The 27980-nt window shown below is 45.6% G+C and overlaps 1 protein-coding gene and 1 long non-coding RNA gene across 5 annotated transcripts in view; one reads left to right on the top strand and one right to left on the bottom strand.

Moving 5' to 3' along the window:
* LOC144820216 (uncharacterized) overlaps nucleotides 1-27980 on the bottom strand; it is a 159430-nt gene that overhangs the window by 42352 nt on the left and 89098 nt on the right. The window lies entirely within an intron of this gene.
* Nucleotides 1-27980, top strand: part of FLNC (filamin C) — a 201131-nt gene that overhangs the window by 144509 nt on the left and 28642 nt on the right. For 2 of the 4 annotated variants that reach the window (XM_078677798.1, XM_078677804.1), the window contains 13 exons: nucleotides 1302-1462; nucleotides 2996-3163; nucleotides 6151-6274; nucleotides 7336-7492; nucleotides 8156-8345; nucleotides 8891-8914; nucleotides 10160-10407; nucleotides 20265-20360; nucleotides 21530-21629; nucleotides 23492-23632; nucleotides 24634-24762; nucleotides 25298-25471; nucleotides 26752-26913. In XM_078677798.1, the coding sequence (XP_078533924.1) occupies nucleotides 1302-1462; nucleotides 2996-3163; nucleotides 6151-6274; nucleotides 7336-7492; nucleotides 8156-8345; nucleotides 8891-8914; nucleotides 10160-10407; nucleotides 20265-20360; nucleotides 21530-21629; nucleotides 23492-23632; nucleotides 24634-24762; nucleotides 25298-25471; nucleotides 26752-26913 (1874 nt within the window). The remainder of the gene's footprint in view (nucleotides 1-1301; nucleotides 1463-2995; nucleotides 3164-6150; nucleotides 6275-7335; nucleotides 7493-8155; nucleotides 8346-8890; nucleotides 8915-10159; nucleotides 10408-20264; nucleotides 20361-21529; nucleotides 21630-23491; nucleotides 23633-24633; nucleotides 24763-25297; nucleotides 25472-26751; nucleotides 26914-27980) is intronic. The other 2 variants (XM_078677808.1, XM_078677800.1) reach the window with 1 other exon arrangement.

The following is a 27980-nucleotide window of genomic DNA, read 5'->3' as shown; positions in this document are numbered from 1 at the left end:
CGTCTTTTGGCAATAGCAAAATGTGGGGCTTTATGTAGAGGGACAGACGGTCGATCCCAAAGAAGTAATCTAGGAAACTGAAAGGTGGCCATAACGAGCCAACGAGATGAGTGGCAAACTTTAAGTGACACTTCAGTGCAAGGGAAAAGACCCAGAGGGGAAAGTGAGGAGAGAAACCACTTGCTCACTCCAAGCCAGAAAGCAATCCTGCCAGTCCAAGAAAAAGCGCGACGCTCCTGCTATAAATACTTTTAATGCGAGACAGGTGCTCAATTTCAAGCTATAAAAGGAAAAAGTCGAAATAAAAAGACATAAACAATAAGATATAAAGGCAGAATTAGAATTTGCTTTTACAACCCAGAGAATATAGTTTCGTAGTGGCGGGAAAAAAATCTAAATTGTTTCATAAGCTGGCTGAGGTTGAGAGAGTACAGACAAGTTAACAGATTTAAGCTGCCAGAAAGCTCAGCTGTCCTTAGAGAAACTAGAATGAAAGGGAAGGAGGGCAGGGAATGAGTAGGGAAAGAGAGGTAAGAAAAATGTTATAGTAAGTAAAAAATACGAGAAATAAAACAACTTCTCCAAAAATCAATTTTGAACTAGAAAATGATGCAATATTTTATTGTTTTACTTTTTAAATCGAATTCATTCCTCGTAATCTCATTCAGAGCAGACATGATCTAGAACTTTGATCCTGGTCGATGTCTTGTGACAGGGATGCAAACCATGCTGCTGGTTTTAAAATTTAACAGACACACAAAAAATATAATACAGTGGTGCTCAAAGGGCTCATAGGTATTAGTCTCAGTAGCTAAAATGAACATAAATCTCCTTTTAGTAGTATACTGTGAGCTGACACGCCACACAGGGTAAAAGTGAAGTACAACATATAAACCTCAGTAAAACTGTCAAAGGTGTATTGACCAATTGGGAGGCCAGCACGTTCCCAGTGGACAACAATAGCCTGTATGCATTGAGTGAAGACTTGCTTTGCAGTGGATGGAGTTTGCATGCACAGGTTAACGCAGCTTCAAACCTGGACTTTTTAGTCCTTCTGAAGATGCAGATAGGAAGCGGCAACAACCTGTCAGTGATATGAGCAGAATTCATGGAGCAAAGGAATGACAAGCAATGCCAGGCAGAGGTTAACATGAGCAAGAACAGAGCAAGGAGATAAGAGGTGCTGGTTTCAAACATCGTCCATGTATATGTATGGACCTTAATCCTTGGCATCTCCATTCCTACCAAGATGGTGTGTGTGGCAGCGTTCACTTACCTTGTGTGGTTTTTATGTTTTCCAGAGGAGCTGGCACGGGTGGACTTGGCCTGGCCATCGAGGGACCCTCCGAGGCCAAGATGTCCTGCAAGGATAACAAAGATGGCAGCTGCTCTGTGGAATACATTCCATTCACCCTCGGAGACTACGATGTAAACATCACTTTCGGAGGCCGGCCCATTCCAGGTACCAGTGCCCAACATCTTTTATAGACACTAGTCATTAATCCATATTCAAACTTTCCAAAATATCTACAGGTCAGCCCTAAATAACTGCCCGGATTCTCTCAACTGGACCAAATCGTCATATTTTTGGACAGTGTGCTTCTTTCAACCATGTGAACTGTATTATTTTAACTTATTGTATCACAACAGTGTCATTATACTGCACTCAGCACTGAACTATACTATGTCACTATTCTCACTATGTAACAAGACAAACTACAGCTCAGATTTAGCCCTTTGCGGGTGGACTGCCGGTCGTCAGGTGGCAGGAGATTCACATCCCCCACCCTGATGGGCAAGTGTCCATCTAATTTACAGAGGACCAGCTGCCAAGCAGTCACTGCAAGGTAAAACAAGCATTTGCAATGCAATAGGACTTTCATTTACGCATGACCTATTGCATTGCAAACAGGTGGGCAGGCGGGGGCAGGGGGTGCGAACAACGGGTGTGCTGGGGGTGCCAGAAGGCACGGACTGTGGGAGGGGAGGAGAAGGCACGGGGAGAAATTAGTACTCGAAGTAAAGGGGCCAGTAGCCATGTAAGGATACAATTGGCGACATGGCTGTCATAAGGATGGACTAACAGGCCTATAATCCGATTCATTTTTTTAAAATTGCAATTTTATATAACACAAACTCCACCCGAAGGTATGTATTGGAGCGCTTTACATGAGCACCAGCTGCACTAGGCACTGGAAGATTACATGATTTGCCCAGAATCACAGGATGCTGAGCCGCCGCCCGGGCTCGAGGTTTGGTCCTTTCCTCTCTGTGCCTCTGGGCGGTGGACCATGCACTCCACATGCTGTCCTTCACCCGTGCCTTCCTTAGTGCTGTCTGCTGCCTTCTGCCGCGCCTTGCTCTCAGTGTGCCCTACACCATGTGGCAGGTTTTTCCCGAACATGCTTGTCGCCGGGCTGTTTTACACCCCACCCCTTGGTGTATTTTTTTAATGTGGCAAACTCCGGCCTTCCATCGGCTGCCACTTAAGCCCTGGTCTTTTTAAAGCCTGGACACATCAGCCGGCCTCGGCTAAGAATAGCCCTCGATATAGTTCAGCCCAGACTCAGACCTGGCATGAAAGGAGGCAGGGGGAGGCGCCTACATCTAGCCCTTACATGGATAAATGTATCTGCTCTCACAAGCGTCAGACCTAGAAAACCTGCAGTCGGAATAGGCGGGGCCATCTTAGGACAAGTGCGGGTCTCCTGGGGTTGGCGGGAGACAATGGACCTTTGCTGTTTGTGGAAAGCTGAATGCCAGCAAGGTTTGGGAAAGGTGGTCATATGCCAGGGCTGCAGGCCCTTGAGTTGGAAAGAGAGGTTGGGCTGGGTCAGAGTTAGTCGTTGCCTTTGAAAGGAGGCCTAGCAGTCACAACAGACATCACAGGCGTTGTGCTGACACTCGACTGACACTGCACCCGGCTTCACCTGAAAAAGTGGCCTCTGCTCAGAGGTGAAAGTCTTTTGATGCCATGTTTTCTCCTCTCCGGCAGGAAGCCCGTTCCGAGTCCCCGTGAAGGAGGTGGTGGACCCCAGTAAGGTGAAGTGCTCCGGCCCGGGGCTGGGGGCGGGCGTCAGGGCCCACATCCCTCAAACCTTCACTGTGGACTGCAGCAAAGCTGGAGTGGCCCCTCTGGACGTGCGGGTGCTGGGGCCCTCAGGTAACTATATATTAACGTGTATTTAACACTCTAGCGTCTTTGGTCATTCTGCTTCAGAATGGCCTGAAAGTAAAAAAAAAAAAAAAAAAGATGAGATCAAAATGAACCATTTGTAAATATACTTTTCAGAAGAAACGTTATACTGGTATTTCTGTGCAAACTCTGGGGGCCAATTCACATACATTTTGCTAACTTTTTTTATGGGGGAGGGAGGGGGGAAACGTAGCAGAGAAAAACTGGTGAAATATTGCCACTTGGCGGTAGACTTGAGAATTACATGAACTTGTGCCTCCGTGTCTGAACGACGGATAGAGACTACCAATCACGATACATACATCATTTATATTATAGCGACAGGGTTGGCAAATAAACTAAGAATCAGTAGCAGGATCCTGGGCTGAGCTTCTTTTCTTTTCAGCGTTTTGTTCAAGCGCTAACTGTTACCCTTCAGGAAGGTGTGCCATTGCCGCACATAAATAATCCTATCTGCAATGCAGGCACCCTTTCATCAAGGCGCAATTGTGCCAGCGTTGGCGCTATGCAGCACATTGTACCTACCGCGGCAGTGCAGGGAAAGGACGTATTATGTTAAATGCAGCTCGTTCCTGCCCGTTCATGCAGCGCAGAAAAATGGCTTTCTACGGGAAATAATGATACATCTGCCCCAAAATGTATTTTGCATGCTGGTGACCCACTCATTTAACAACAACCATTGAAAGGGCTCCAGAATATATTGATCTCTTGGAGAGCTACTAAAAATCCTGGGCTCTTGAGGTAAACATAAAAGACGACCAAAATGATGATGTTCCAGGAAAAAGGTTGAAGAACAACACACAGACGTTTAAACTCTTACTTAACGGGGCAATAGTTCACTACAACACAGAGTAAACTTACCTAGAGCTCAAAATAAGCACACTAGGTCGTTTTTAAAATGGCAGCAAAATACTTCAAGGTTAGCTCTGTGTGCCTCCCATGCCATCATTAAGTGACCAGCAAACTTCAACTTACGAGTAAGAATACTGTTAAAACTGTTTGACAGCGTCATCTGTCAAATTTTACTTTGTGGGAGCAACACAACAGTACATAGAAACTCTGCACCTTCACTTCTGGGAGCCTATAAACTGCACAAACCATGGGTGGGAGCATGGAGCAGGAGGAGGTTTTCCCCTGTCATTAGATATCTAGAAACCTATCTTTGAATTCTGGTGCCCTAACAATAAAATTGATCCCACATGCACTACAAAATGCTGAAAGACCAAGTAGCCAAACGATCTAGGCAGTCCTTAGAATGCTCCCTCACAACCCTAAATTCTGTCTGAAGCACCCCCCCACCCCCACCCCGAAGAATCCTAAGATAGTAGTCCTCAAGCAGTAGGAGCGAGTTCACAGGACATTAGAATGGATTCAAAGGAACCACTGGACAGTAAGCTGGAAGACACACAGTGCACAAAACAACAAGCTGGGATGCTGCAATTCACAGGAAAGAAACTCCAATCTTCCGGAATAGCTTACTGTAGTGAAAATCCAAAAGCGCAGACAAACCCCTTCCAAATACAGCATGAGTGACCAGAAATTGGACACGAAGATTGAACAACACAGGTCAACACAGAAACCTAGAGAGGATAGACTTTACCAACAGTTTTATTTGGGAGAATAAAAGAGTGAGAGACAATTTATCCCTAGCTATCCCACCAGCAAAGACATTCTGGTGCTCAGTGAAACCTAGCATCGGAGGAAAATGTAGTAGAAAGAATCTAGTGCAACACCGCCATCTAGCGGCAAAAGTAAATATCACAGACACTGTTTGGAATTAGCTGATCTAGGAGTAGACACAGCACTAGTAGTAGTGAGTAGTAGTACAGCAGGATGCCCTCATTATCTTTACAGATATAGAGATGCGTCCTGTGTGGTCGTCAAAAAGCAAAGATATTGCTTTGGCAGAATTGGAGGGACTACACATACTTTGGTGCAGCAATGATACCCAGTGTGATACGTCATAGTGTAGAGCTGGTATCCTGCATGAGGTGGCAAATATTGGGGCATCAGTGATGTCTTATTGACTTGTTCAGTGTGTCAGTAGGTGAGATTTTGGATATTTGGTACCCCTCTATGCCTTGCATTTAAATGCAGTTCACCCACCTCTGCTTGCGATTAATAAATAACCTTACTCCCTGGTCCTTGCATGCTTTACCCGCATCACCAGGTGCTACAGCTCTGACATCCGGGCCCTCATTGCGAACGATTGATAATTTAGATCAATCCAATAACACGTTATTATTACCAATTACAAGCACCATTGTTCTCTCTGCTCCAGCCTGCCCGCGCACAGACTAACAATGTGCACTTTTATATATCACTTGTTGCTGCAGCTTTATATCACTTTAAATGTCAGATATGCTATTAGCCAACGCGTTGGAGTGGGACACAAATTATCGACCCCAGAAAAATGAAAAGCCGTGCATGCAGTGTCTGTATCCAAAATTGTGGTCTGACTGAGCCATCATAGCTTTATAATATCTTATGGAATTGTGAGCATTAGAGAATGGGAAAGGTCATTATACCACTGCAAAGTCTGCCTTATAGGGTAATTACTGGCTCTATGTGATTACAATTTTCCAAGTGACATTCATCCTCCTCAAAATTTCTGGGGTGCAGACGGGGTGGAATACGAAAGAGAGAATTCAAAAGCCTGTCATTAAATTAGTGTTTTTTATTTAAATAATGTCAAGCTTTCATCGATGACACTGGAACAATGCGCACACCGCTAATTTTCCTAACAATTATCATTTTTCACAATTTAAAAAATATTGGGGGATAAGCCCCCTTTTGCACAAAAGCCCCTGCCAAGGTTGGCTCAATCGCTGTGCTTTAAGGGTGTGACCTGGTATTGGATGTTGAAGGTATTTGATTATTCTAGCTACTCCCTTATTGTAAATGACCCCTTCCAAGGGCAGGATATCTGAGTCATGTATTTTTCTCTCGGACAGGAGTTGCAGAACCAGTTGATGTTCGGGACAAGGGCGATGGCACCCACACTGTGAACTACACCCCAGCCACCGATGGCCCATACACGGTGTCGGTGAAGTACGCCGAGCAGGAAGTCCCTCGCAGGTAAGACTTCTCTCTCTAGAAAGGTCTCTTTTCTTCTGTGTCCTTTTACCCTGTTTACTCATTTTTACATAGTAGTTATTGTGAAGATGAAAAGGTGAATACAAATTCTTCTTTTACAACTATCAGTACATGGATAAGAATATTGTCAAAGCGGGAGTTTTTTTCATGAAAAATGAAAAACTATCGATCACTACAACATGGACGTTTTCGCCCATGGTGTGGAGGTCATTTATTTTTTTTACTGTCCCTCCCTGCAAGTTCTACCTGGAGGTGGCAGAAAGCAGAAAAAAAAGCCATTCGATTGGCCACTCTAAATTGGGCGAGCGGTAGGATGACAAACCTCCAACGGCCCATGTTCTGTTGAGTCATCGGAGGGTATTTCAGCTCTGGAGCTGGAGTAGGCTTTGTGGTCGACATACATTTGACTGTGAGTTTGGCAGAGAGGATATTCCTTCAGCATTGTGACAGAGGACCCTGTTCGTCAAACTCTAAATCAGCTCCAGAGCCTATAAAACCTTAAATCAAGTATTCCGGGATATGCCAGGTTCTCGAGCAGGAATTACTCGTAGAGCCTTACATTGGGTATTTTGGGATATGCAGGACTGGAAGTACTCCAATAGACTTAGGTTTCCAAATGTTGTGGGAGTGCAAATCTGGAAATTCTTGCAATTGCTGGAAAACAGGAGTCATCTGAGACTGCAGAAGCAGGAAGTATTTGGCCTGGAGATCTGGGATTGGGGGTGCTCTGGGTTAGGTTAGGCTTCAAATTAGATGACAGACCAGAAGTGCAAATGCTCACAGAGGTCGAGGGCTGATATGCAGGGAGTAGTTCAGAACGCTGGGAAGCCGAATCCTAGAAATGCTAGGAGTGGAGGTGCTGGCAGTAGGGTCTCAAGAATCCAATGGACTGGATGTTGCTTGAATGGCCATTTCTGTAAAAAAGGGTGATTGGCCAATGTCGCTGCTGAAGTTCTAAGCTCTGCAATTGAATATACTGTCTCTCCTCTTCTTTACTTGGTATATTTAGTGGCTTAGTATTGTGTTGGATTCTTCTATTGCAGTCCCTTCAAAATCAAAGTGCTACCTACACATGATGCCAGCAAAGTGCGTGCCAGCGGGCCTGGACTCAATGCCTCAGGCATCCCTGCCAGCCTGCCCGTGGAGTTCACTATCGATGCCCGTGATGCTGGCGAGGGGCTCCTTACAGTGCAGATCCTTGTATGTACATCACCTCCACAACTGTGCTAGTTTGCGGCTTTTATGTTACTTTACATGTCTCTCTTTTAACCTTACATATAACATCCACATCAGGAAAATTGGGGGACAACCCTACTGCACTCCAAATACTTAAACTCTACCACAACAAGAGCCAGTCTCACATCATCTTCATTTGCTCTCCCTCCATATGTATTTAAACACAAATATCATGACACAATCACGCTTCCTACTTCTCTCATACTCTCCACAGTCCTCTTGAAATGCCTTGACTCTTCTCCACCCTTCAGAGTTTCCCAGAGGTAACTCACCAAAGCCATCTTCTTTCCTCTCAAAACCTCCTAAGCGCTGCAGTTTCATGCCAGAACCCTCTATTCAACTTTTTATTCAAAGTGCCACATATAACCCTCAAATCAAGAAGCAGGTTCACACCATGTCCTTTGACTGCCTCACATCTTTACTCCTCCCTCCCCTCCTGTGCTTCGATTCCTGATCCTTCTCTTGTTTCTTTTTATTTATTTCTGTCATCAATTCTGCGCTGTTACCCTTCGTTATATTGATACACATATTTAAAATTAGGGCTGAAGCCTTCATGAGTGCCATCTTTGTAGAAATGAACAAAAGTCTTTATGACCTATACATTATTCATTATCTAAATTTTTCCAGGATCCTGAAGGCAAACCAAAGAAGGCCAACATTCGAGATAATGGAGATGGAACATACACTGTGTCCTATGTACCCGACATGACTGGCCGTTACACTATAACTATCAAGTATGGTGGGGACGAAATCCCCTTTTCACCTTTCCGGATCCATGCGCTGCCCTCGGGGGATGCCAGCAAGTGCTTAGTGACAGGTGGGTAGGGGTCCTTCATGGTGGCAGTGCTTTCCCTTTACTTCCACTCTGGTTTAGATTTGAGTATAAACCTGTGCTGGTCTCTCTTGTTTGAGTTCCAAGTGCTACTAAATTCACACATTTGGTATGTTGCTTCATAATTGCACTAGGCATCGGTGGTGCAAGTGTGTTCTATAACAATACCTACCAGGAAATATTGACGCCCCTCTACACATCGCTGGGTACTCTCAACCTTAAACACAAAGGGTGATGTGTGTCCTCAAAGCAAGCCAGACTTTGGATTTATCATTTTCCAAAGACAACATCTCACTTCCATGGTTTGCCTCTACAGACAGACCCCCAGTGTAAAAAATACTGTCTGGTCTGTCTTTGAATGGTTGGCATTGTAAGTTTTTACCCAAAATACTTCTACTGTGTCATCTAAAGGAAAAAATCCCCAGTGGTACAGCCACTTGCCAACTTAACTACTGACTTCTTAAGTATGTTCCTAATCTTTATTTGTTTTTAGTGTTGTAATTTCTTCTTTTTTCTCCTTCTCTTTCCAGTGTCCATTGGAGGTCATGGATTAGGTATGTTCCTCACTTTTTTACATTAAGGGATTCAACAGCAGCAAGAACCAGATATTTTAGTTTTTTGTGATTTCTTGATTTTGTATAATCCCAAATATAGGTGGAATGCCACATAGTGCACACTTGATACCCGACACTTCCACTTTCAGAACACACACAGGCATGCTTTCTCATTAGCTTAGTTACCCACTCACTCTCTCCCTCCAACCCATCTACTCTACTCGCATCTTCACTTACACACTTATAACTAGTTTAGTAGCCGAGTCCTTCTACACATGTTTCACAGTTTTTCAGAGTTAAAAACACTCAGTTGGAGAAGCAAGAGGTGAGCTCAGGGTAGAGCATATTATGACATTGACAATCTAAGATGTATTTGCCCGAATATTGTCTAAATAAGTATCTCTGCTTCAAGAAATATGTAGAAAATACTGAGAGCCAGATTATCATGGAGATTTAGAATTATTAATTCGATACCCATGTACCTTGAAAAACATTATATAAACACACATTATATATATTTATATGCATGTATACATATATACTTACACACTGCATATATATATATATATATACACACATACAAATATACATATATATATATACACACACATACATATATGTATACATTTACACATGTGCATTTTATTATAGTTGTTGAGCGTGGTAAGGGGCAATGACTCACAAGAGCAGAAGTATTGCACATACAACAATGGTAATAAATTGGTAATAAATCGTAACACGCAATCTGGGAGACAATAGTAATCTTTTTCTCAAGTTATTTTCTTTCTACCTGGGTAGTGAACTGAAATTTGACCTTTGCTCTGTAGTAGTAAATATGCAGTGTTGCTCTAATTAACGCATGTTGTTGGGCCACATTTATATAGTTATGGTACATATGCGGAGTTCAGTATAATAATACTGCACTTAGCTGCATACTTACCTGCACAATATTTGTGTTGGCAATATATGTGATATTTAAACTCGATATTCTGGTATCATGTATCATATGGGATTTGTTGTTCCAGAATTTATTGTTGGAGTTGGTTTACTAGTTGGTGCTAACCATGCACTGACCGATGGAGACTGTGGACGAGTTTGTATGTAAGAAGCTTTAAAAGAGTGACAATGAAGTTGTCTGTCCTTCCATCACTCTAAATATTTTCACAGGATCCACTAAGATGAAGATTAAGAGAGTATGACTGATCTAACACGTCAACTGTAACACTACCTTTGTCCTTCAAACAGGCACCTGCTTGGGTCCCACCATTCAGATTGGAGAAGAGACGGTGATCACCGTGGATGCCAAAGCTGCAGGGAAGGGCAAAGTGACCTGCAAGGTGTCGACACCGGATGGAGGCGAGCTCGATGTGGATGTGGTGGAGAACCAGGACGGGACCTTTGATATTTACTACACGGCACCAGAGCCCGGGAAGTATATCATCACCATTCGCTTCGGAGGAGAGCTCATTCCCAACAGCCCCTTCCATGTGGTGGTACGATACATTTATTTCATTTTTCTTCTTTCAAAGTAGGCCTGAGCGGGGAACCCCGCTCTCTACGCTTAGTTTTTCTAGCACCGCGTAGCTCACTGAGTTCCACAAAACTCTGCTCTGCATAGCAGAGCTGAGTTTTTTACTCACTCACACTTGCCAATAAAAAGTTGGCGAGCGCGAGCGAGGAAAATCCAATGCTCTACAGCTTCAGTCGCGGATGGTCGCTACCGCTCGCAATGAGAAACCTTCTGTTCGCGTTGAGGAAGCTGCCATTCGAGTAGAACTTCTACTCGAGCAGCAGAAAGAAGCAGAGCCCTCTTTGGCTTCATGTGATGCCGTGCACTCTGATTTTACAGCATGGGACAAACACCCGGCACTAAAAATCAGTGCGAATGTTGCAAGGTAATGCACTCTGCCGCTCGCGGAACTCCGTGTAGCTTGGCAAAGTTTTTGTGTCACTACGCAGAGTTTTGCATAGCAGAACTCCTACAACTCGGCCCAGGCCTAATTCAAAGATGATAATTCATGCAGTTGTATATCACATGTATTTCACTCAGTACTCAACACATCCTTCTAATCAGACCCATGGTGTGTTTATTTCAGTCTGCTGGGCAGGTAACCAATCTGTTCGAGGCATGTGGGCTGCTAAATTCATATCTTAGCATTAGATCGCCGCCTAGTGTTGGGTCCGGATGATCGCACATTGTTGTCCTGGAAGAGTCTTCGAAGTATCCTGAGATAGGTGGCTCCTCCCCTGGACTACAGTGCGCATGGGCATCGGCTCCATCCCCAGATTGTTTTTTTCCGCCATTTGGTTTTGGATGCGGTCTCGACCTCTCTCTGTCGGAACTGAGAAAAACTAACTTTTTAAGTCCAAAAGGCCTTGTTTTCATAGCGTCGGTATTGTTTGCGCACGGTCTCGAGTTCTTCCGTCTCTTTGAGTCGGATTCAGCGGAGTTTTGTCACTCTTCGGACATCGAGGCCTTCTCAGCGCGACACGACTGCGACTTTCCAGCATGGAGCGGAGTCCGTTTAAGTACTGTCCGCTCTGTGGGTCCAAATACCCACATATAGATTTGCACCCCGTCTGTAACAAATGCCTTTCACCTGACCATGACGACGGAAAGTGCAAGGCCTGTGCTCAATTCAGGTCTAAAAAGACTCTCAAGCTTCGGCGCGCGGTGCGCCTGGAGGCCAAACAAGCGGCCCCGGATCCAGAAAATATCTTCGGCGACCAAGAAGAGGAGGACCAGAGTCATCATCTCCAAATCTCCCCGCCTGAGACGGAGGTCGAGGCGGATCCGGTAGACGACGACGGAGTCGTGGGTCAAGGCCTTGAATACGTCGACGAGGTAGGGGACGTCGAAGAGATTTATGGGGCCGCGGAAGATAGCTCAGGGGACGAGCTATGCCCCGAAGGTTACGAAGATCACGATCGGGTCACGGGATCGCCTCTTGGCCTTACCCAAGACCCCGTACCGCAAGCCACGGCCCCGCCTTCAGGCCCGGCCACGGACACACTTGCTGCGCAGCCCGTTTCGAAACCGAAACCGAAACCTACGGTGTCAACAACACCTAAAATGGCCGACCCGAAAACGAAACCGAAACTTATAGACTCGAGCGTTCCTAAAATGGCTGCCGTACCAATAAAAGCTACCGCACCGGCTACTTCATCGACTCCGTCGGCCTCCGGTCCACAGAAGTCGAAGAAATCGGTCGATTCCACAGGGTCGAAATCGGTGCCAGAGGAGGGATCCTCTAAAAAGGGTGGTCGGCACGGGTCAAGCGCTGCTGCGACACCGTCCAAGCACGCCAAAGCCAGCGGCACGGCTCCGGTTCCGACTGGGACTTCGTTAGTCGGACGCGTGGTGGACACGGAGGCGACACAAGCACACGGACCGAAGGCTGGCACGTCTGCGCATCGGTCCAAGGACTCTGGGTCGGCGGCGGCAGCATCTTCGTCTAAAACTCAAAAGAGCCACCAAGACGTCGGATCCGAGGGGAAAGTCAAGCCATCCTCGTCGGCGCCAAAGGCCACTGCAAGTGAAGCGTCCCTCATCGCCTCTTCACTACAGAGAAGCAGGGAGAAGGCCTCTGCTACGTCGGCTCCGATGCCATCGCCACAGAAGCCGATGGACGTTCCGGCAAAGCCTACGGGTAAACTTCTTTTCCTTCTGCCGCCAAAAGAGGCGCCGAAGGCCTTTTCAACCAAATCGACGCCAAAGAAGTCGGATTCTTCAACGGCAGGGGCACTTTCAAGTCGGGTACTCGACTCAGAAGAGGATTCTGAGCGTTTTATCGACGCCGACACAGGCAAATTAACCCTTTACAAGAGGAGGATCACTTCAGAGCCAGTGGACTCCTATGTCATCCCCCTGAAGAAGAAAAGGCTTCCTCAAGACGCTTCAAGCCTCATAGAACCTATTCAGCCTCCTCCAAGAAGGAGCCCTACACCCTCACCAGATCACTCTGAGGGTGAGGGATATGATGAAGATGACCAATACAACTTCCCCATCAATGAACCAGATGCACAGCCAGATTCATATGATGACATTGGTGACCAGGGCACCCAATGTGTAGGGCAAGACCCACAGCCTTTCAGTGCACGTGCATCCCCAACAGAGGACTCTGCAGGTTTTCATGCACTCATTGAGAGGGCAGCTGCTAATCATGATGTGGACATGCATGCTGACCCAGTTGAAGAAGACTTTCTATTTGACACTTTTTCAGTCTCTGAAAAATCAGTGAAGACGCTGCCTATGCTCAAAGGAGTCCTCAAGCATGCTGCGGACATCTTTAAAGAGCCTACCAGAGCGAGAGTGGTCAATCCACGTATCGAAAAAAAGTACAGACCAGCACCTGCAGACCCTGCATACATTCGGGGACAGTTGCCACTGGACTCTCTTGTGGTCGCAAATGCCAGGAAACGGCCCAACTCCCAGACGACGGGTGAAGCTCCTCCCCCGGACAAAGAGTCCAAGGTGTTAGAGGCAGGAGGCAAAAGAGTAGCTGCACAAGCTGCCAATTTTTGGCGTATTGCAAATACACAAGCACTCTTAGCACGTTACGATAGGGCGCATTACGACACCCTAGAACAGATTATACAACACCTGCCTCCGCAGTTCCAAGAGGGCACCAAACTGCTCATAGAGGAGGGAAAACTGATCTCCAATGCAGCCATCAAGTGTGCACTTGACGCCGCAGACACAGCAGCGAGGGCTATCAACACTAGCGTCATGCTAAGACGACAAGCTTGGCTCCGCATATCGGGGTTTAAACCAGATATCCAGACGACCATACTTAATCAGCCAGTCAATCCTGATAGACTGTTTGGTCCAGATGTTGACACCACCCTAGAAAAAATTAAAAAGGACACCGAAACTGCTAAGTCAATGGGGGCCCTACAGTCACAACAGTTTCGTGGCAATAATTTTCGTCGCTCAGGTGCGCGTGGAGTCACCAGAGGACAGATGGGTCAACAATCGCAATTCTCTAGAGGTGGAGCACAATCCTCGTACACCAAACAGAACAAGGGGGGTTACCGAGGAAACAGCACCAGAGGACGCGGCAGAGGGAACAACAACTCCCGCTCCTCTACCCCAAGCAAACAGTGACTCTCTGTCACTACCCCCCGACCACTTGACACCTGTCGGGGGGAGACTGCAGCAGTTCCTGCCCGTCTGGAAAAACATCACCACAGACAGGTGGGTGCGACAACTAGTCCAGTACGGTTATTGTCTAGAGTTAAAATCCACTCCACCCAACATTCCACCAAGGCAAAGGCCTATGTCCGCAGAGCACTTGCACTTATTGCAGCAGGAAGTAGTGGCGATGCTGCAAAAAGGCGCAATCGAGCTCGTGCCAGTGGGACAGGAAGGCACAGGAGTATATTCCCTGTACTTCCTTATTCCAAAGAAGGACGGATCTCTCAGACCCATTCTAGATCTACGTCCCCTCAACCTGTATATACTGTCAGAACATTTCCATATGCTTACACTCCAACAGATTCTTCCCTTGTTAAACCAAGGGGACTTCTTAGCAACCTTAGATCTCAAGGATGCTTATTTCCACATTCCACTACACCCGTCCCACAGGAAATACCTCAGGTTCACTATCCAAGGCAAGCATTACCAGTTCAAGGTCCTACCCTTCGGAGTCACCACAGCCCCAAGGGTGTTTACCAAGTGTCTGGCGACAGTAGCAGCGCACCTCAGGAGGCAGAACATCCATGTCTACCCCTACCTGGACGACTGGCTCGTTCAAGCCAAGTCGGAACAACAGTGCGCCGCGGACATGTCGACTACCATTCACCTCCTTCACAGTCTAGGTTTCTCGTTGAACTACCCAAAGTCGCATCTTCAGCCGGCACATGTCTGGCAGTTTCTAGGTGCGACAATCAATACCCTGACGGCCATGGCGCAACCAAACCAAGTCAGGATAGACAGCATGCAGTCTCTCATCCAGAAATTCAGACCACAACACTCACTTCCAGCGAGAGTGTTCATGCAGTTGATAGGCATGATGGCCTCCTGCATCTTCATAGTCCCTCACGCACGGTTACATATGCGCCCGCTCCAGGAGTGCTTAGCAAATCAGTGGACACAGGCTCAAGGACAATTAACAGACCTAGTGTTGGTTACCAGTCGGGCATACAACTCTCTGCATTGGTGGACTCCACACAACCTTTGCAAAGGCCGACTGTTCCAGGAGCCTGTGCCTCAGATTATCCTGACAACGGACGCATCTCTCCAGGGATGGGGAGCTCATCTGCTCACTTACACAGTGCAGGGACTATGGACGACGCAGCAACAGAATATGCACATCAACTATCTGGAACTGATGGCAATCTTCATGGCGCTCAAGTCCTTCATTGTACATCTGTGCAACAAGGTAGTGTTAGTCCGGACGGACAACATGACCGCGATGTACTACATTCAAAAGCAGGGGGGCACCCACTCGCCACAGCTGTCTCATCTGGCTCAGGGCATGTGGCGGTGGGCCATTCAGAGGAACATCTTCCTCATGGCAGAACACCTCCCGGGCAAGGACAATCAGATGGCGGATCTGCTAAGCAGATACAGCCATCAAATGCACGAGTGGGAGTTACACCCATCTGTACTCCACCCGTACTTCCAGCAGTGGGGTCATCCGGAGATAGACCTGTTTGCCACAAAAGAAAACGCAAAATGCCAACACTTTGCCGCCAGGTTTCCTCACCCACAGTCGCAGGGGAATGCGATATGGATGAACTGGTCAGGCAAATTTGCGTACGCTTTTCCGCCAGCCCCTCTGATACCGCTAGTGGCGAGAAAGCTAAGGCAGCACGCGATGACTCTCATCCTGGTTGCTCCAACGTGGGCGCGCCAAGCATGGTACACCACGTTCCTCGTACTCTCAGTGGTGCCGCATCAAAGACTGCGCCTCACGCCCAGACTTTTGACGCAGAACCATGGAGAAATTCAGCATCCAGATCCGCAACAGCTCAACCTGGCGATCTGGCTCCTGAAGTCCTAGAGTTTGGATACCTTAACCTGCCTCCAGAATGCATGAACATCATCAAGGAGGCAAGGAGGCCAACTACCAGAGCATGCTATGCTGCAAAATGGAAGCGCTTTGTCATTTATTGTACAGCCAATGACATCAACCCGCTAGATGCATCTATCCCTAACATCATTTGCTATCTGTTGCATCTTTACAAGTGCAATCTAGCGTACACTTCCATTCGGATACATCTATCCGCCATAGCAGCTTATCTTCAGAACAGGCAGCATCTCTCCGTCTTCAGAGTGCCTGCCATTAAAGCTTTCCTTGAAGGTCTAAAACGAGTCATTCCCCCAAGAACACCACCAGCTCCGGTGTGGAACCTCAATGTGGTCCTCACCAGACTGATGGGACCACCATTTGAGCCACTGCATTCGTGTGAACTCCAGTTCCTAACGTGGAAAGTAGCTTTCCTAATAGCTATTACGTCACTGAGGCGTGTTAGTGAGCTCCAAGCGCTCACAATCCAAGAGCCTTTCATTCAGATTCATCCAAATAGGGTTGTGCTACGCACAAACCCAAAATTCCTTCCGAAGGTGGTGTCACAGTTTCATCTCAACCAAACTATTGACTTGCCGGCATTCTTCCAAAACCCACAAACGGTGGCGGAAAGAATGCTCCATACCTTAGATGTACGGAGGGCGTTGATGTACTACATAGACAGGACACAACCCTTTAGGAAAACAAAACAACTTTTTGTTGCCTTCGCACCACAACACAAAGGCAACCCTATATCCAAAGCAGGAATAGCCAGGTGGATTGTTAAGTGCATCCAAATATGTTATCAAAAGGCCAAGCGCACTTTAACGATACCCCCAAGGGCGCATTCTACACGCAAATTGGGGGCATCCATGGCTTTCCTAGGGAACATTCCTTTAGAGGACATTTGCAGAGCAGCCACGTGGGTTACACCACATACCTTTACAAAACACTACTGTGTTGATGTGCATTCCAAGCAGCAAGCTGCTGTGGGACAGGCTGTTCTCAAGACACTTTTTCAGGTTTCTGCAGCTGGCACGGGCAACCGCCGATAATGGAGGGACTGCTATATATTCTATGCTAAGATATGAATTTAGCAGCCCACATGCCTCGAACTGAATATGCTACTTACCAGTATGCATCTGTTCTTGGCATGTAGGGCTGCTAACATTCATATCGCCCACCCTCCTCCCCGGTGCCTGTCGCAGCTGCAGATGTACTATTGTATTCAGTCATTAGCATGGACATCTTTTACACTCTTCACTCCATCTTCTGCCACAATGGCGAAAAACAATCTGGGGATGGAGCCGATGCCCATGCGCACTGTAGTCCAGGGGAGGAGCCACCTATCTCAGGATACTTCGAAGACTCTTCCAGGACAACAATGTGCGATCATCCGGACCCAACACTAGGCGGCGATCTAATGCTAAGATATGAATGTTAGCAGCCCTACATGCCAAGAACAGATGCATACTGGTAAGTAGCATATTCATTCTCTGTAGTGATTGAGCTCATTTAGTGCTGGGGTCCATGTTTTTCCCTTAACCCTCTTACCATGTTGTAATATTCTTCATTTTTTGACTCTGTTTGGTACAGAACCGCTCACTCGCTGTAGTGTCTACCACGTTATGCTCAGAACACAGCACCCCCCTATGTAGTGTCACCGCCCTTGCATGTCACTCTGTACAGTACCCACAAACCCAACTCATATAAAGTTACAGAATGTTTATTTTCGGTTCACAGTAGTCCATTTGACTGCAACTGATCCGCCCAGGAAGTAATCTAGGCAGGGTTCTTTTAGTTTTTGGGGGCTGTAATCTATTTTTTACGGGCAAACACTTTCACTTGTCATCAGTGATTTAAGTATTTTACCTTCAACAGCAAAGAGATCTATAGGATCCTGCACTCTTATCTGCACTTTTATACTCCTTGGATTACCACTGTCCCAGTTATGATCAGGGCAGGTCTATGATAAAGCGCTTCAAGCCGCAAACGTAGTTCAATTTGATAGAGAAGAGGGAGGACTTGGGATTAACTGTTGCTGTGGTTAATGAAAAGCTAACAAAAGTGTGTCACAAATGCAATCCAGATACTGAATATGGAGAACATGCTTCTAAAAGTTGCACACTTCTTTTCAGGATTAGGGCAATAGAGCTCTGGTAACATTATGTTGCCCCCGTCGCTTCAAATACACGCCGCCCTACAGTCCTAAACCAAAACTTCAAAATGTAGGGCCTGATTTAGAGCTTGCCGTACGGTTACTCCATCACAGATGTGGCGGATGTCCTGTCCACCTCATTACATGTGCATTAAATCCATGACAACAGTAGTAAGGTGGACAGGATATCTGTCATGCTTGTGACAGAGTGACATGTCCACCGATCTTTAAATCAGGCCCTTAGTTTTGTCCTTCTAGTCAACTGTTAAGTGACAGCGCATTTGACTGATAAATGCCTTCCTATAACCTCAAGTCAATGAAATCTGCAAATCCATCCATAGAGAACTCAGATTTCTGTGCAAATATGTACACTTTATCCAGCTGCAGGCCAAAGCACCTGTCGTCTCAGCTGCGATCAATTCATATTAAAAACACCAACATCCTTTACTTAGGACTTCCCAAAAAGAGTTCGCTCAATACTTCAAAAATATATAAGCATATACGCATTATAAGCACAAAAGAGTCTCCTTCAAAGTCCTCTATAGCATACACTAAGCTTTCTACGGGCACCACGGGCACACCTCCTTCCTGGGAAATCAGCAGTGAAATTCCCTCCCTTGTATCTTGTACAAAACAAATACTTCTTCCTGTGAAGTCTTAAAATCTTCCTTCGCCGCTGGCCAGATGCTGAGCTAAAGATCAGAGCACTAAACGTCAATTCAGTGTGAAATGCACAACTTGTCATTCAATCGCATGTAATAAATGTGCAGTAGATTCTTATGTGTGCATACACACGTCTTGTGCCTGCTTATGTGGAAATCTACTCCAGTGACACATGGAAACACTTATCAAGTACAAACTGTCTCAAAGACAAGGCAAAACTGCCAAGCATTTTGATGCAGGCTGATCCTCAGTGTACATCGGGACAGTTAAGGACTTCTGTGTTTATGCCTGTTTGTTTATATATTTGTGTGTTCTGGAGAGGCTAAAGGCTCCCCGTCATGACATCTATGTGCATGTGTGTGCCATTCGTTCTACTCAGCGGTCCACGTACTGCCCTGTTCTGCCCATTTCATGTTAGGTGCCTGTCAGTGTCAGCCAGACTCCGACATCATCATGGGTACCTTGTGTGAAGTTGCAAAGTTTCTTTTCTCACACACTTCATGTATTTTTTGCACACAAAATGAGGTTTTCAACGAATTGGGCTTTTACATGAAAATCTGTACTGTCAGGAGCTGGAGAACGCTCCCCAAGCTGTGCAGTGGCACAGAGAGTGTTAGCTCTTGGAAGGAACGTTCAGCAGGCTGGGTTCCCTGCTGGAACCCCAGAGATGCTGCAGAATGTTATCATTTGGACCAGGGCAGTTGGATGGGAGGCCTTGCTGCAAGAGGCCGCTCTGGGGAGCTCATCTTGTAAACTCCATAAATATAGCACATGTTTCTGTCATTACTTGAGGAGGAGGAGAGACCACAGCATCAGTGAGTAAGTAGGGGGGCGTGGTTTCTGAGCACTCATGAGCAAAATCTGAGCAAAGTCTGTACCCTCACACAAAATGCTCACTAGCTGATGCAACACCGTTTCACAGCACTTCTCAAGAAAACACATAAATAATGTTTGAGATTTACCAGCTCTAGTGAACGCTCGTGCGAAAAACTATGTAAGACCCTAACAAAAGTATAAAACTCTGTGAACCACGCTAGGCCAATAGCTGGAAACGAAGTGAGACTAGACTTGTACAGTAAAAACTACACATTCTTTATCATCACAGCAACACTCTCCCAACTGCAGCAACATTAAAATTATATTTTTAGATAGTGTATTTTAATGTACACGGATAAAGTGTGTCATTGTGTGTGAGAGCTAGCAGATGTTTCTGCAGCATGTCTTTTTGTTTGTGCAAGTTTACAAAATGCCTGCTTGTGTGTTAAAAAGCGGTGTCTGTACAGAGATTGTTTATGTCTATTTTTTATTTATTAATTTTCAATTTTGCTGCATTCCGAAATAAAAGTCAATGATATATGAGCACCAACCATATGCAGCAGCATACAGAATGTGTGCGGTAGGCTAACAAAGGCAGAAGCCAACATGGTCATTACTGTTGTTAAACTTTTCATGTCCACCACTAGTGTATGAAGTTATGCGTGTGAGTTTTGTTGACCTCTTACTTGCCTCCCGCCAGGCGTGCGACACCATCCCCATCATCGAGGAGCCGTGTGACACACTTCAGTTGCATCAGCCCTTCCCTCCTCACCATCCTGGCTATCCGGCTCACTGGGTACCATCAGCATGTGAACTTTCACCTTCATTCGCTTGACCTGTCCCTTTCCTGTTCTCAAACTCAGTCTACCTTCCCTCCAAAGTTTCCTTTCAGCAGATGAGTCTTCTTCGGCCTTCTGCATTACCATGGGCTGGGGGGGACGACTGCAAAATGGCTTCAGGGCTTTCAGAGAAACATTAAAAACATCTTTTTTACTGATAGTGGAAGGTACAGGAGTTACTGTGGCAGGAAATACCTATACAAGGACATCGTGATGCCAGTGACCTCCACCTACCATCCCCAGATGGCTTTATCCCTCATGTGAGGGAGACCACTTCTATATTTTGTAAAGCCGTATTCCTTTTTGTAAGATTCTGCTCCACAAGTGACTGTTGACTTTCTTTCTTCAAGAGTCCTTTTTTAGGTCTCTCTTCGGAGATCGCACCTAAGCATACACGCAGACTCGCTCCTCATACATGCTATCTGTTTCCACATGCATTCATTCCAGTTGATCTTATAGTGGCACCTTCTGGTGGGTCAGATTGCTGTACATGGTTCTTGAAGGCCACCACAGTCTGTGCTGCAAGCCTAGGGAAACTTGTGGCATGGCAGTATGGTCCAGTCCAACCGTAAAACTGAGAAAATGGCAATGACGTAGTGAAGAATGCTGTCCTTAAACCATGGGCCAATGGCTGAGGGACTCAAATAGTTCAGGTGTCATGGCTCATTATTATTATGGTTCCAGCTGGGGGCTTTATGCTGCACTGTCTTAGCTGAAATAAAGACAAAAACCTCAGATTTGGGCCACGTGAATGTTGACTTTAAGGACGGACCAATGGTGGCACAATCCCTTTTTACAACTTTGGGTTCTAGGATCGTTCTACATACTCTGAAGAGTCTGGGGTACTCAGCTACTGATTGCAGAGGAGCATCAGAGACATTCATTTCATCCTTCAACTGTTTCTCCTTTCCTTGCAACTCTTTTTTGCAGCATTGGTTGGTTCTACAGCTTTATTTGTTTTGTTACAAATGTCCTATCGTCTCCTTTTTCAGTCTCACCTGTTCTGACCTAATCTAAACTTGCTCAATAACCTGTCTCTTATTCATTGCTGTATTTCCTTCCTTCCCTAGCAGCTTAAACTCTCCTGCCAAGTTTCATACTGACTGCCCCATTCTTCTCTCTTCAGGCCACAGAAGAACCAATCATGCCAGCGGATAACATTGACTCAATGCTGAGGCCTTTTAACCTGGTTATTCCTTTCACGATGCAGAAAGGAGAAATCACAGGTATATTGCTGCTATGAACTATTTCTAGGAATAAGGTGAGGAAATGCCTGTACTGTGAGGGCTACTCAAAGTATTCCAGAGTCCTGCTCAAGGAGGACACGCTACGACAGATACAGATACAGTTAAGCTTCAAGGACAGCATAATGTATTCAGTCTGTTCAGGAAGTGGGAACCAGTAACTCTTCTTTGTTGGGGACATCATTTTAGAGGCCATTTCAACCTAGAAATGTAGTTACATTGCTTCCTTTGAGTTATACCAAGGATGCAGTTCCTTAATGCCCTAGGGGCATATTTATAAGCCCCTAGCGCCACCAGAGCATCACTTTTTGATGCTCTGTTGGTGCTGTGTGCTGGCCCATATTTACAAGGCCACGCAAATCCACTTTGCGTGGCTTTACATGGCCTAGTAACTATGTCCTTCTTTCCCTCAGTACTCTGCGTCAGAGGGGCGTGTCATGGGTGTTGCTGTGGATGTTTCTACTTAACACCCATGGCTTTTTGACACTGCTCCAAATGTACAAGGATTTGTAAATCTGAGGCAGTACCTAAAACAAATGCCTTTCCACGGGAGGCGTTAAAGTGGCGCAATGAAGAGGAATGCATTATTTTTCCTTGTTTTTTGCTCTTTTGTATGTGTGCAGCATTCTGCAGCACACATAGAAGCCGCAAAACGCCATTAATGACTGTTTTGTGCAGGAAGGTGTCCCTTCCTGTACAGACACAATCATCCCTGTGCAAGGGTGCCTGCATTGGCGCACAACTGTTGTTTGTGCGCCAGCGCTGGCAACAGCACAGGGGTTCGCTAGATTCTTGTATATATGGCGGATCCCTGCTTATTGAAATGATGCAGCTTGGCGCAGCAAAATTGCTTGCTGCGCTGCAGTGCGCCATTTCATTGTAAATATGCCCCAGGGTTGTTAAATATGAGCCCAGGACAGGAACATAGTGTGCCCGATGACATGACATCATCTGGTGACCTTAAATCAGCGATGCCTGAGAAGGACATATCAGAGCATGTCTTGGAATCCCTGTGTCTGTAACACACTGGGAGGAACAGGCTTTCTGGGCCCTCACTTCCATGTGTCTATACGTTACTATGGCAGGAATGAATAGGTGAAGAGTTGATGACCTTGATTCTCTGATTCTTTGTGGTGCACCCTGTCTAGACAGGGTGGGGCCTGTGCTGTCCCTCTATGATAGCATTTCTAAGCTCAGCAGGACAAGTCGACTTTGGATTCTAAGTAAATTCATGGCAGCATGTCTGGATGGATGGGCGGGTTACAACCATGGCGTCCTATGTGGGTAGGGTAACAGGCATGAGTAGAATGTACTGTTTGACCATGGATCCCATGGATAACTATGGCTGTATGATTGGAAGGGACACATAAGCAACAGGTGCCGGTCTTGAAAATGTTGAATGTTTTTACTGATACCCCTTATTATAGAAAAACTTGTATATTGCAATATTTTTTAAATATGGGGCCATTAAAGTTGACAATAAGTGAGAATCGCCAAAGATTGAGGCCTACTAAATTCTCTAGGACTGTTGAAGCTGTCCTTTATGAAGCTGTTCCAAACAGTAAGTCCTGAAAAATTATAAATGGGGCTTTTCAGATTGATCATAAGTGAAACTGCTCCAAAGAGATGGTGCATAATAATATCTATATTATATATAGGTCAGATTGCTCCAGTGAATGGATTGATAGTTTGCATGCTTTCTAGACTTTGGGTCAGAGCTCATGTAACCTGTGGGTCTGTCTAGCAGACCTAAGATTGGTCTCTGGTAATGGGGAAGATGATGGAGTGGACACACTGGGCCCTCTGAGTTTTTTAATTTCTCACACTTTGTCTTTGAACTTTAGGCCAGGTACGGATGCCTTCTGGGAAGCTGGCTCGTCCAAACATCACTGATAACAAAGATGGGACGGTCACGGTTAAATTTGCTCCAGTGGAGAAAGGACTGCATGAAATGGACATTAAATACGATGGAAACCACATTCCAGGTAGGTGTCAGAGTGCCAGACATTAGGAAGGCAACAGCATCAGAGCCCAAATGTACGGGACAGTTACTAAGCAATGTCTGGTAGCCACATAGGTCTTTGAGATGTTTGATGTCCAGGTCTGGCTATCCTGTAGTTATGGAGTCACATTAAAGATTTTCATAAGTATCCTTGTGTTCATTGGATGTCAGTAATGTGTCAGAGCAGGCTTTAAGAGACTACCGAGAGGAGGGCACTGAAAGAGACCCAGTGTGTCACTCCCACAGAAGGCTGTCGCTTAGGCAGAGTCAGTGAGTGTGGAACTGACAAAGGCTCATAGGTTTCCTGGATAATGCTTGGAGCTCACACGTAGACTTACTGAGAGAGATTTTAAGAGTCACTAACAGAGTCTAAGACTTCACTAAGAAACACACTAAGGATCACTGAAATAAGCACATAGGGTCATCAAGAGACTTTTTAATAGCCACTGAGAATGGTTCACAGAGAGAGTTCAGGGTTTGCTGAGAGTACCCTGTTGGTCAATGAGAGCGTATTACTGAGAAAAATGTGAAGGCAACTTAAAGAACAACTAAGGTAGTAACTGAGAATGATTCTGAGTTATCTGAAATATAAGTCACCTAGAGAGACCAAGATGGTTACCAAGGGATATAGAGGGAGACTCGGTGGGGCATCGAGAAACTCAGCATGCCACTGAGAAACTCTGATGACCACTAAGAGAGACTCTGTAGGTTACAGGGACTTAGTGCCACTTGGAGAGAAATTCAGATGGTACTTTAAAGATTTAGGAGATTGCAGTGAGGCTCAAAAGGTCATCGAAAGTGATTAAGAGGCTCACTTAGATCATCAGGGTAGATCGCAGGAAGGGGCTTTACTCATTGAATCTATCTCGGAAGGTAAGTAAAAAAAAGACTTGGAGGCACACTCAGAGAGAAGGTGACAGAGACATACTTGAAGGGTAACAGCCACAGTGACCATTTGAATGATGTGTGTCTTTTTATCTCCAGGGAGCCCTCTCCAATTTTACGTGGATGCCATTAACAGCCGCCATGTGAATGCCTATGGACCTGGACTCAGCCATGGCATGGTAAACAAGCCTGCCACATTTACCATCGTCACGAAGGATGCAGGAGAAGGTGAGAGAAAGAGAGGACAATGTGATAGACTCAACCATACACCTCAAAAAGGGAGTGTCACACCCATCTCGGTCCCAGTGCTATAGATGAGGTGTCCTGTGGAAAATATGACTAACCCATAAATCTGTAATGCAAAGATGTGCCAACCAATCCAGCTTCCTAGGAACATCCTGCCACCCCATCCTACACCTCAAGCCTGTCCAGATACCCCAGTGGACAGATAGCAATACCTTTCCGATATCCTAAGGATCGGTGCCATAACAATGCAACCTAGTATAAAGTGTCAAACTCTTTCCCTCCCTATAGAATATCCTTTTCCAACCCCATGAAGTACAACCCAAACACATCCTTCACCCAACCCTTTCCCAAGAAGGATGTGTTAACCCCCATCTTGCCCAACATGACATAGTCCAACTGAGGGTCAAATGAATCTTCTTAGTCCCACACACAGAGCATAGCCTGAAACAGTGACATGGCAATATTGTTGATTCAGCTCTGATCTTTGACCATTTCCTCTAATTTTTCTCTCCTGAAGGGGGTCTCTCCTTGGCTGTAGAAGGGCCTTCCAAGGCAGAGATCACGTGCAAAGACAACAAGGACGGAACATGCACCGTGTCCTATCTACCTACTGCTACAGGAGATTACAACATAATTGTCCGCTTTGATGACAAGCACATCCCAGGCAGCCCCTTCACAGCCAAAATCACAGGTACAAGCACATATGCACATAGACACACAGCTCTTCAAAGGAGGGAAGGGGTACATATGTATACTCATACATATGCCAGGCGCCGCCAAGATAAATATATGTAACATCAAAGATTCAAGTACACCCACAATGATATATTGTCTTTGTTGTGACTATCTGCACTCGACTGTATGTGACAGCAACAATAGTCTTGGGATGCTCCATGGTCTTTGTGGAATTAGTTTAGGTGGAATGTATTGTATATATTTTGAATGGAAATTACTCACGACAATCTCAGTAAGTGCTGTAAGTACAGTAAGTACTTGTTTCAGTTTTTCAGATGAAGTAATAAGATTTTTCTGTATCGCGCTATGGAGTTTTGCATTGAACACTTCATTGCCCCCAACATTTTCAATAAAAACTCCACTATTTTATTATTGATTCATGAACTATTCTCTATCTTGGGACTTCAGCTGTATTGATCCTGAGCAAGAAAAAGTACATTTGATCTTTGATTCATGGCCTTCACATTTATTGCAACCTGAACATGCTGTTTGGAATGATGGATGTAATGTATTCGATCGCGTGTTGCTTTCACCATCAATGGCTTTTAAACTCAGTTCAAAGGAACATTTTGCCCAATTCACAAAGGTAAACTGAGACGAAAGTCTAACTTTACTACTTTCGGTATTCACAAAGGGCATTTATGGGTAGTAGCGTAGACTTTTGTCTCAGTAAAATCTTAAGTTTTGGTTTTAAGTGTAACTGAGACCAAGGAATTTTGGTCTGAGTTAAACTTAAGATCAAAACTTAAGTTTAACTGAGACAGAAGTCTAACATTACTACTCATAAATGTCCTTTGTGAATACAGAAAGTCATATTTAGACTTTCATCTCAGTTTACCTTGGTGAATCGGGAGTTAGACACAAGTAGCCCTGGATGCGAATGGAGGGATTTTAGGACATGATGTGGCACCTGAGAGGCCAAGAGTTGTGTGTGTAGAGGTAGTGGAACATAGGCATACTGCAAAATGGAGAGTTAGCAGAATACAATGGGGCTCCTGACAGGCCGTGGTGACTACAGCAGAGTCAGTGGAGCATCTTTGGAAATGTATGTAGTGCTATGTTATCTCAAGTCAAATCATATCATATCACGTGAAGTCATAGCATGCCGTGTAATGTCATGTAGTACCATGACGTTTCATGTTATGTTACAGCTGTGCCAATTACTGCAACAAGAGATATGCACACTGCACTCGCACTGATGTTAGTCTTCTTTTGTCCATGTGTTTTTTTCCCTAGGTGATGACTCCATGAGGACATCTCAACTGAATGTGGGAACCTCCACTGATGTGTCTCTAAAGATCACAGAGACAGACCTGAGCCTCCTCACTGCCAGTATCCGAGCCCCCTCAGGGAACGAGGAGCCATGCCTACTCAAGAGACTGCCCAACCGGCACATCGGTAAGGAAAGAGGAGACAAGCATGTGCATATCTACGCACACACACACCTGCAGACCCAAACACACCCAGAGGTACACAAAGACATATGCCCACATACACAAACCACAATCGTACATGCAGACAGATAGATGCAACCACAGCACCCTAACAGAAGGAGGAGCTGCGCTTTTTAAAAAGACTACCCATCCAGCACATCAGTAAGGAAAGAGTAGATACAGAACAGAAATACATGCACACAGACATGTGCTCACCCATACATCGGCCAAGAGCATCAGAGCGCCTTAAGGAAATAAGTAGTGATACCTGCTGAATGGAGGGCCCAGCTCGCCATGTGGTAAGGAAACATGAGCCACAAGCACTCAACCACTCTTGTATACACATACCGTAATGCAGTTTTTACATATACACATGCATGCATACATACATATACAACCACATACACCAGCACGCCCACACACACAAACTGTTTGCATAAGAATACTGTCAGGAATTGGGATTCTGTCTGTTCAGGAGAGTGCCACAAAGACCTGCCAGCAAACAGAGCAGGAAACACCGACCCACAAACACAGACGGAAACACCGACCAACAAACACAGACCCACTCATTTATCCCTGCATGCAATATCCTCAAGATACAAGAAGCCCTGTCTGCACAAGAAATTACGCGATAGTGCTGTTAGGAGGGAAACAAGAGATAAATGCACATATGCACACACAAACTTGCACATAACTAGATGCGGCATATATTTATCCACACACACACACACAAATACGTACTATAAGTGAGAACCAGTAGCAGCATGCCACCAACAAATGAGTCATGCAGGCTCAAAATACTACCTTGTTGAGCAGATGATACTCATGTCTACATAGCTGAGGTCTAGAAATTGTGTGGAAAAGGGCAGATGCCCAGTGTCTAACTTTCACAGGATGAGTGAGGTGTTGGAGGCTTAAGATCCATCTGAAATCCTTTTTTACTTGCTCACTTATTGCACTCACAAAGTGGCATTAATTCTCAGACATGAAAGGAAGTCTTAGGTCCTGAATGGGTTTGCCTAAAGCTCCTTC

This window comes from Lissotriton helveticus, chromosome 1_1 (genome assembly GCF_964261635.1).
Source record: "Lissotriton helveticus chromosome 1_1, aLisHel1.1, whole genome shotgun sequence".
In the NCBI taxonomy this organism is placed as follows: Eukaryota; Metazoa; Chordata; class Amphibia; order Caudata; family Salamandridae; genus Lissotriton; species Lissotriton helveticus.
Note: the sequence above shows the minus strand (reverse complement) of the source record. Positions and strands in the feature narration are given on the sequence as shown.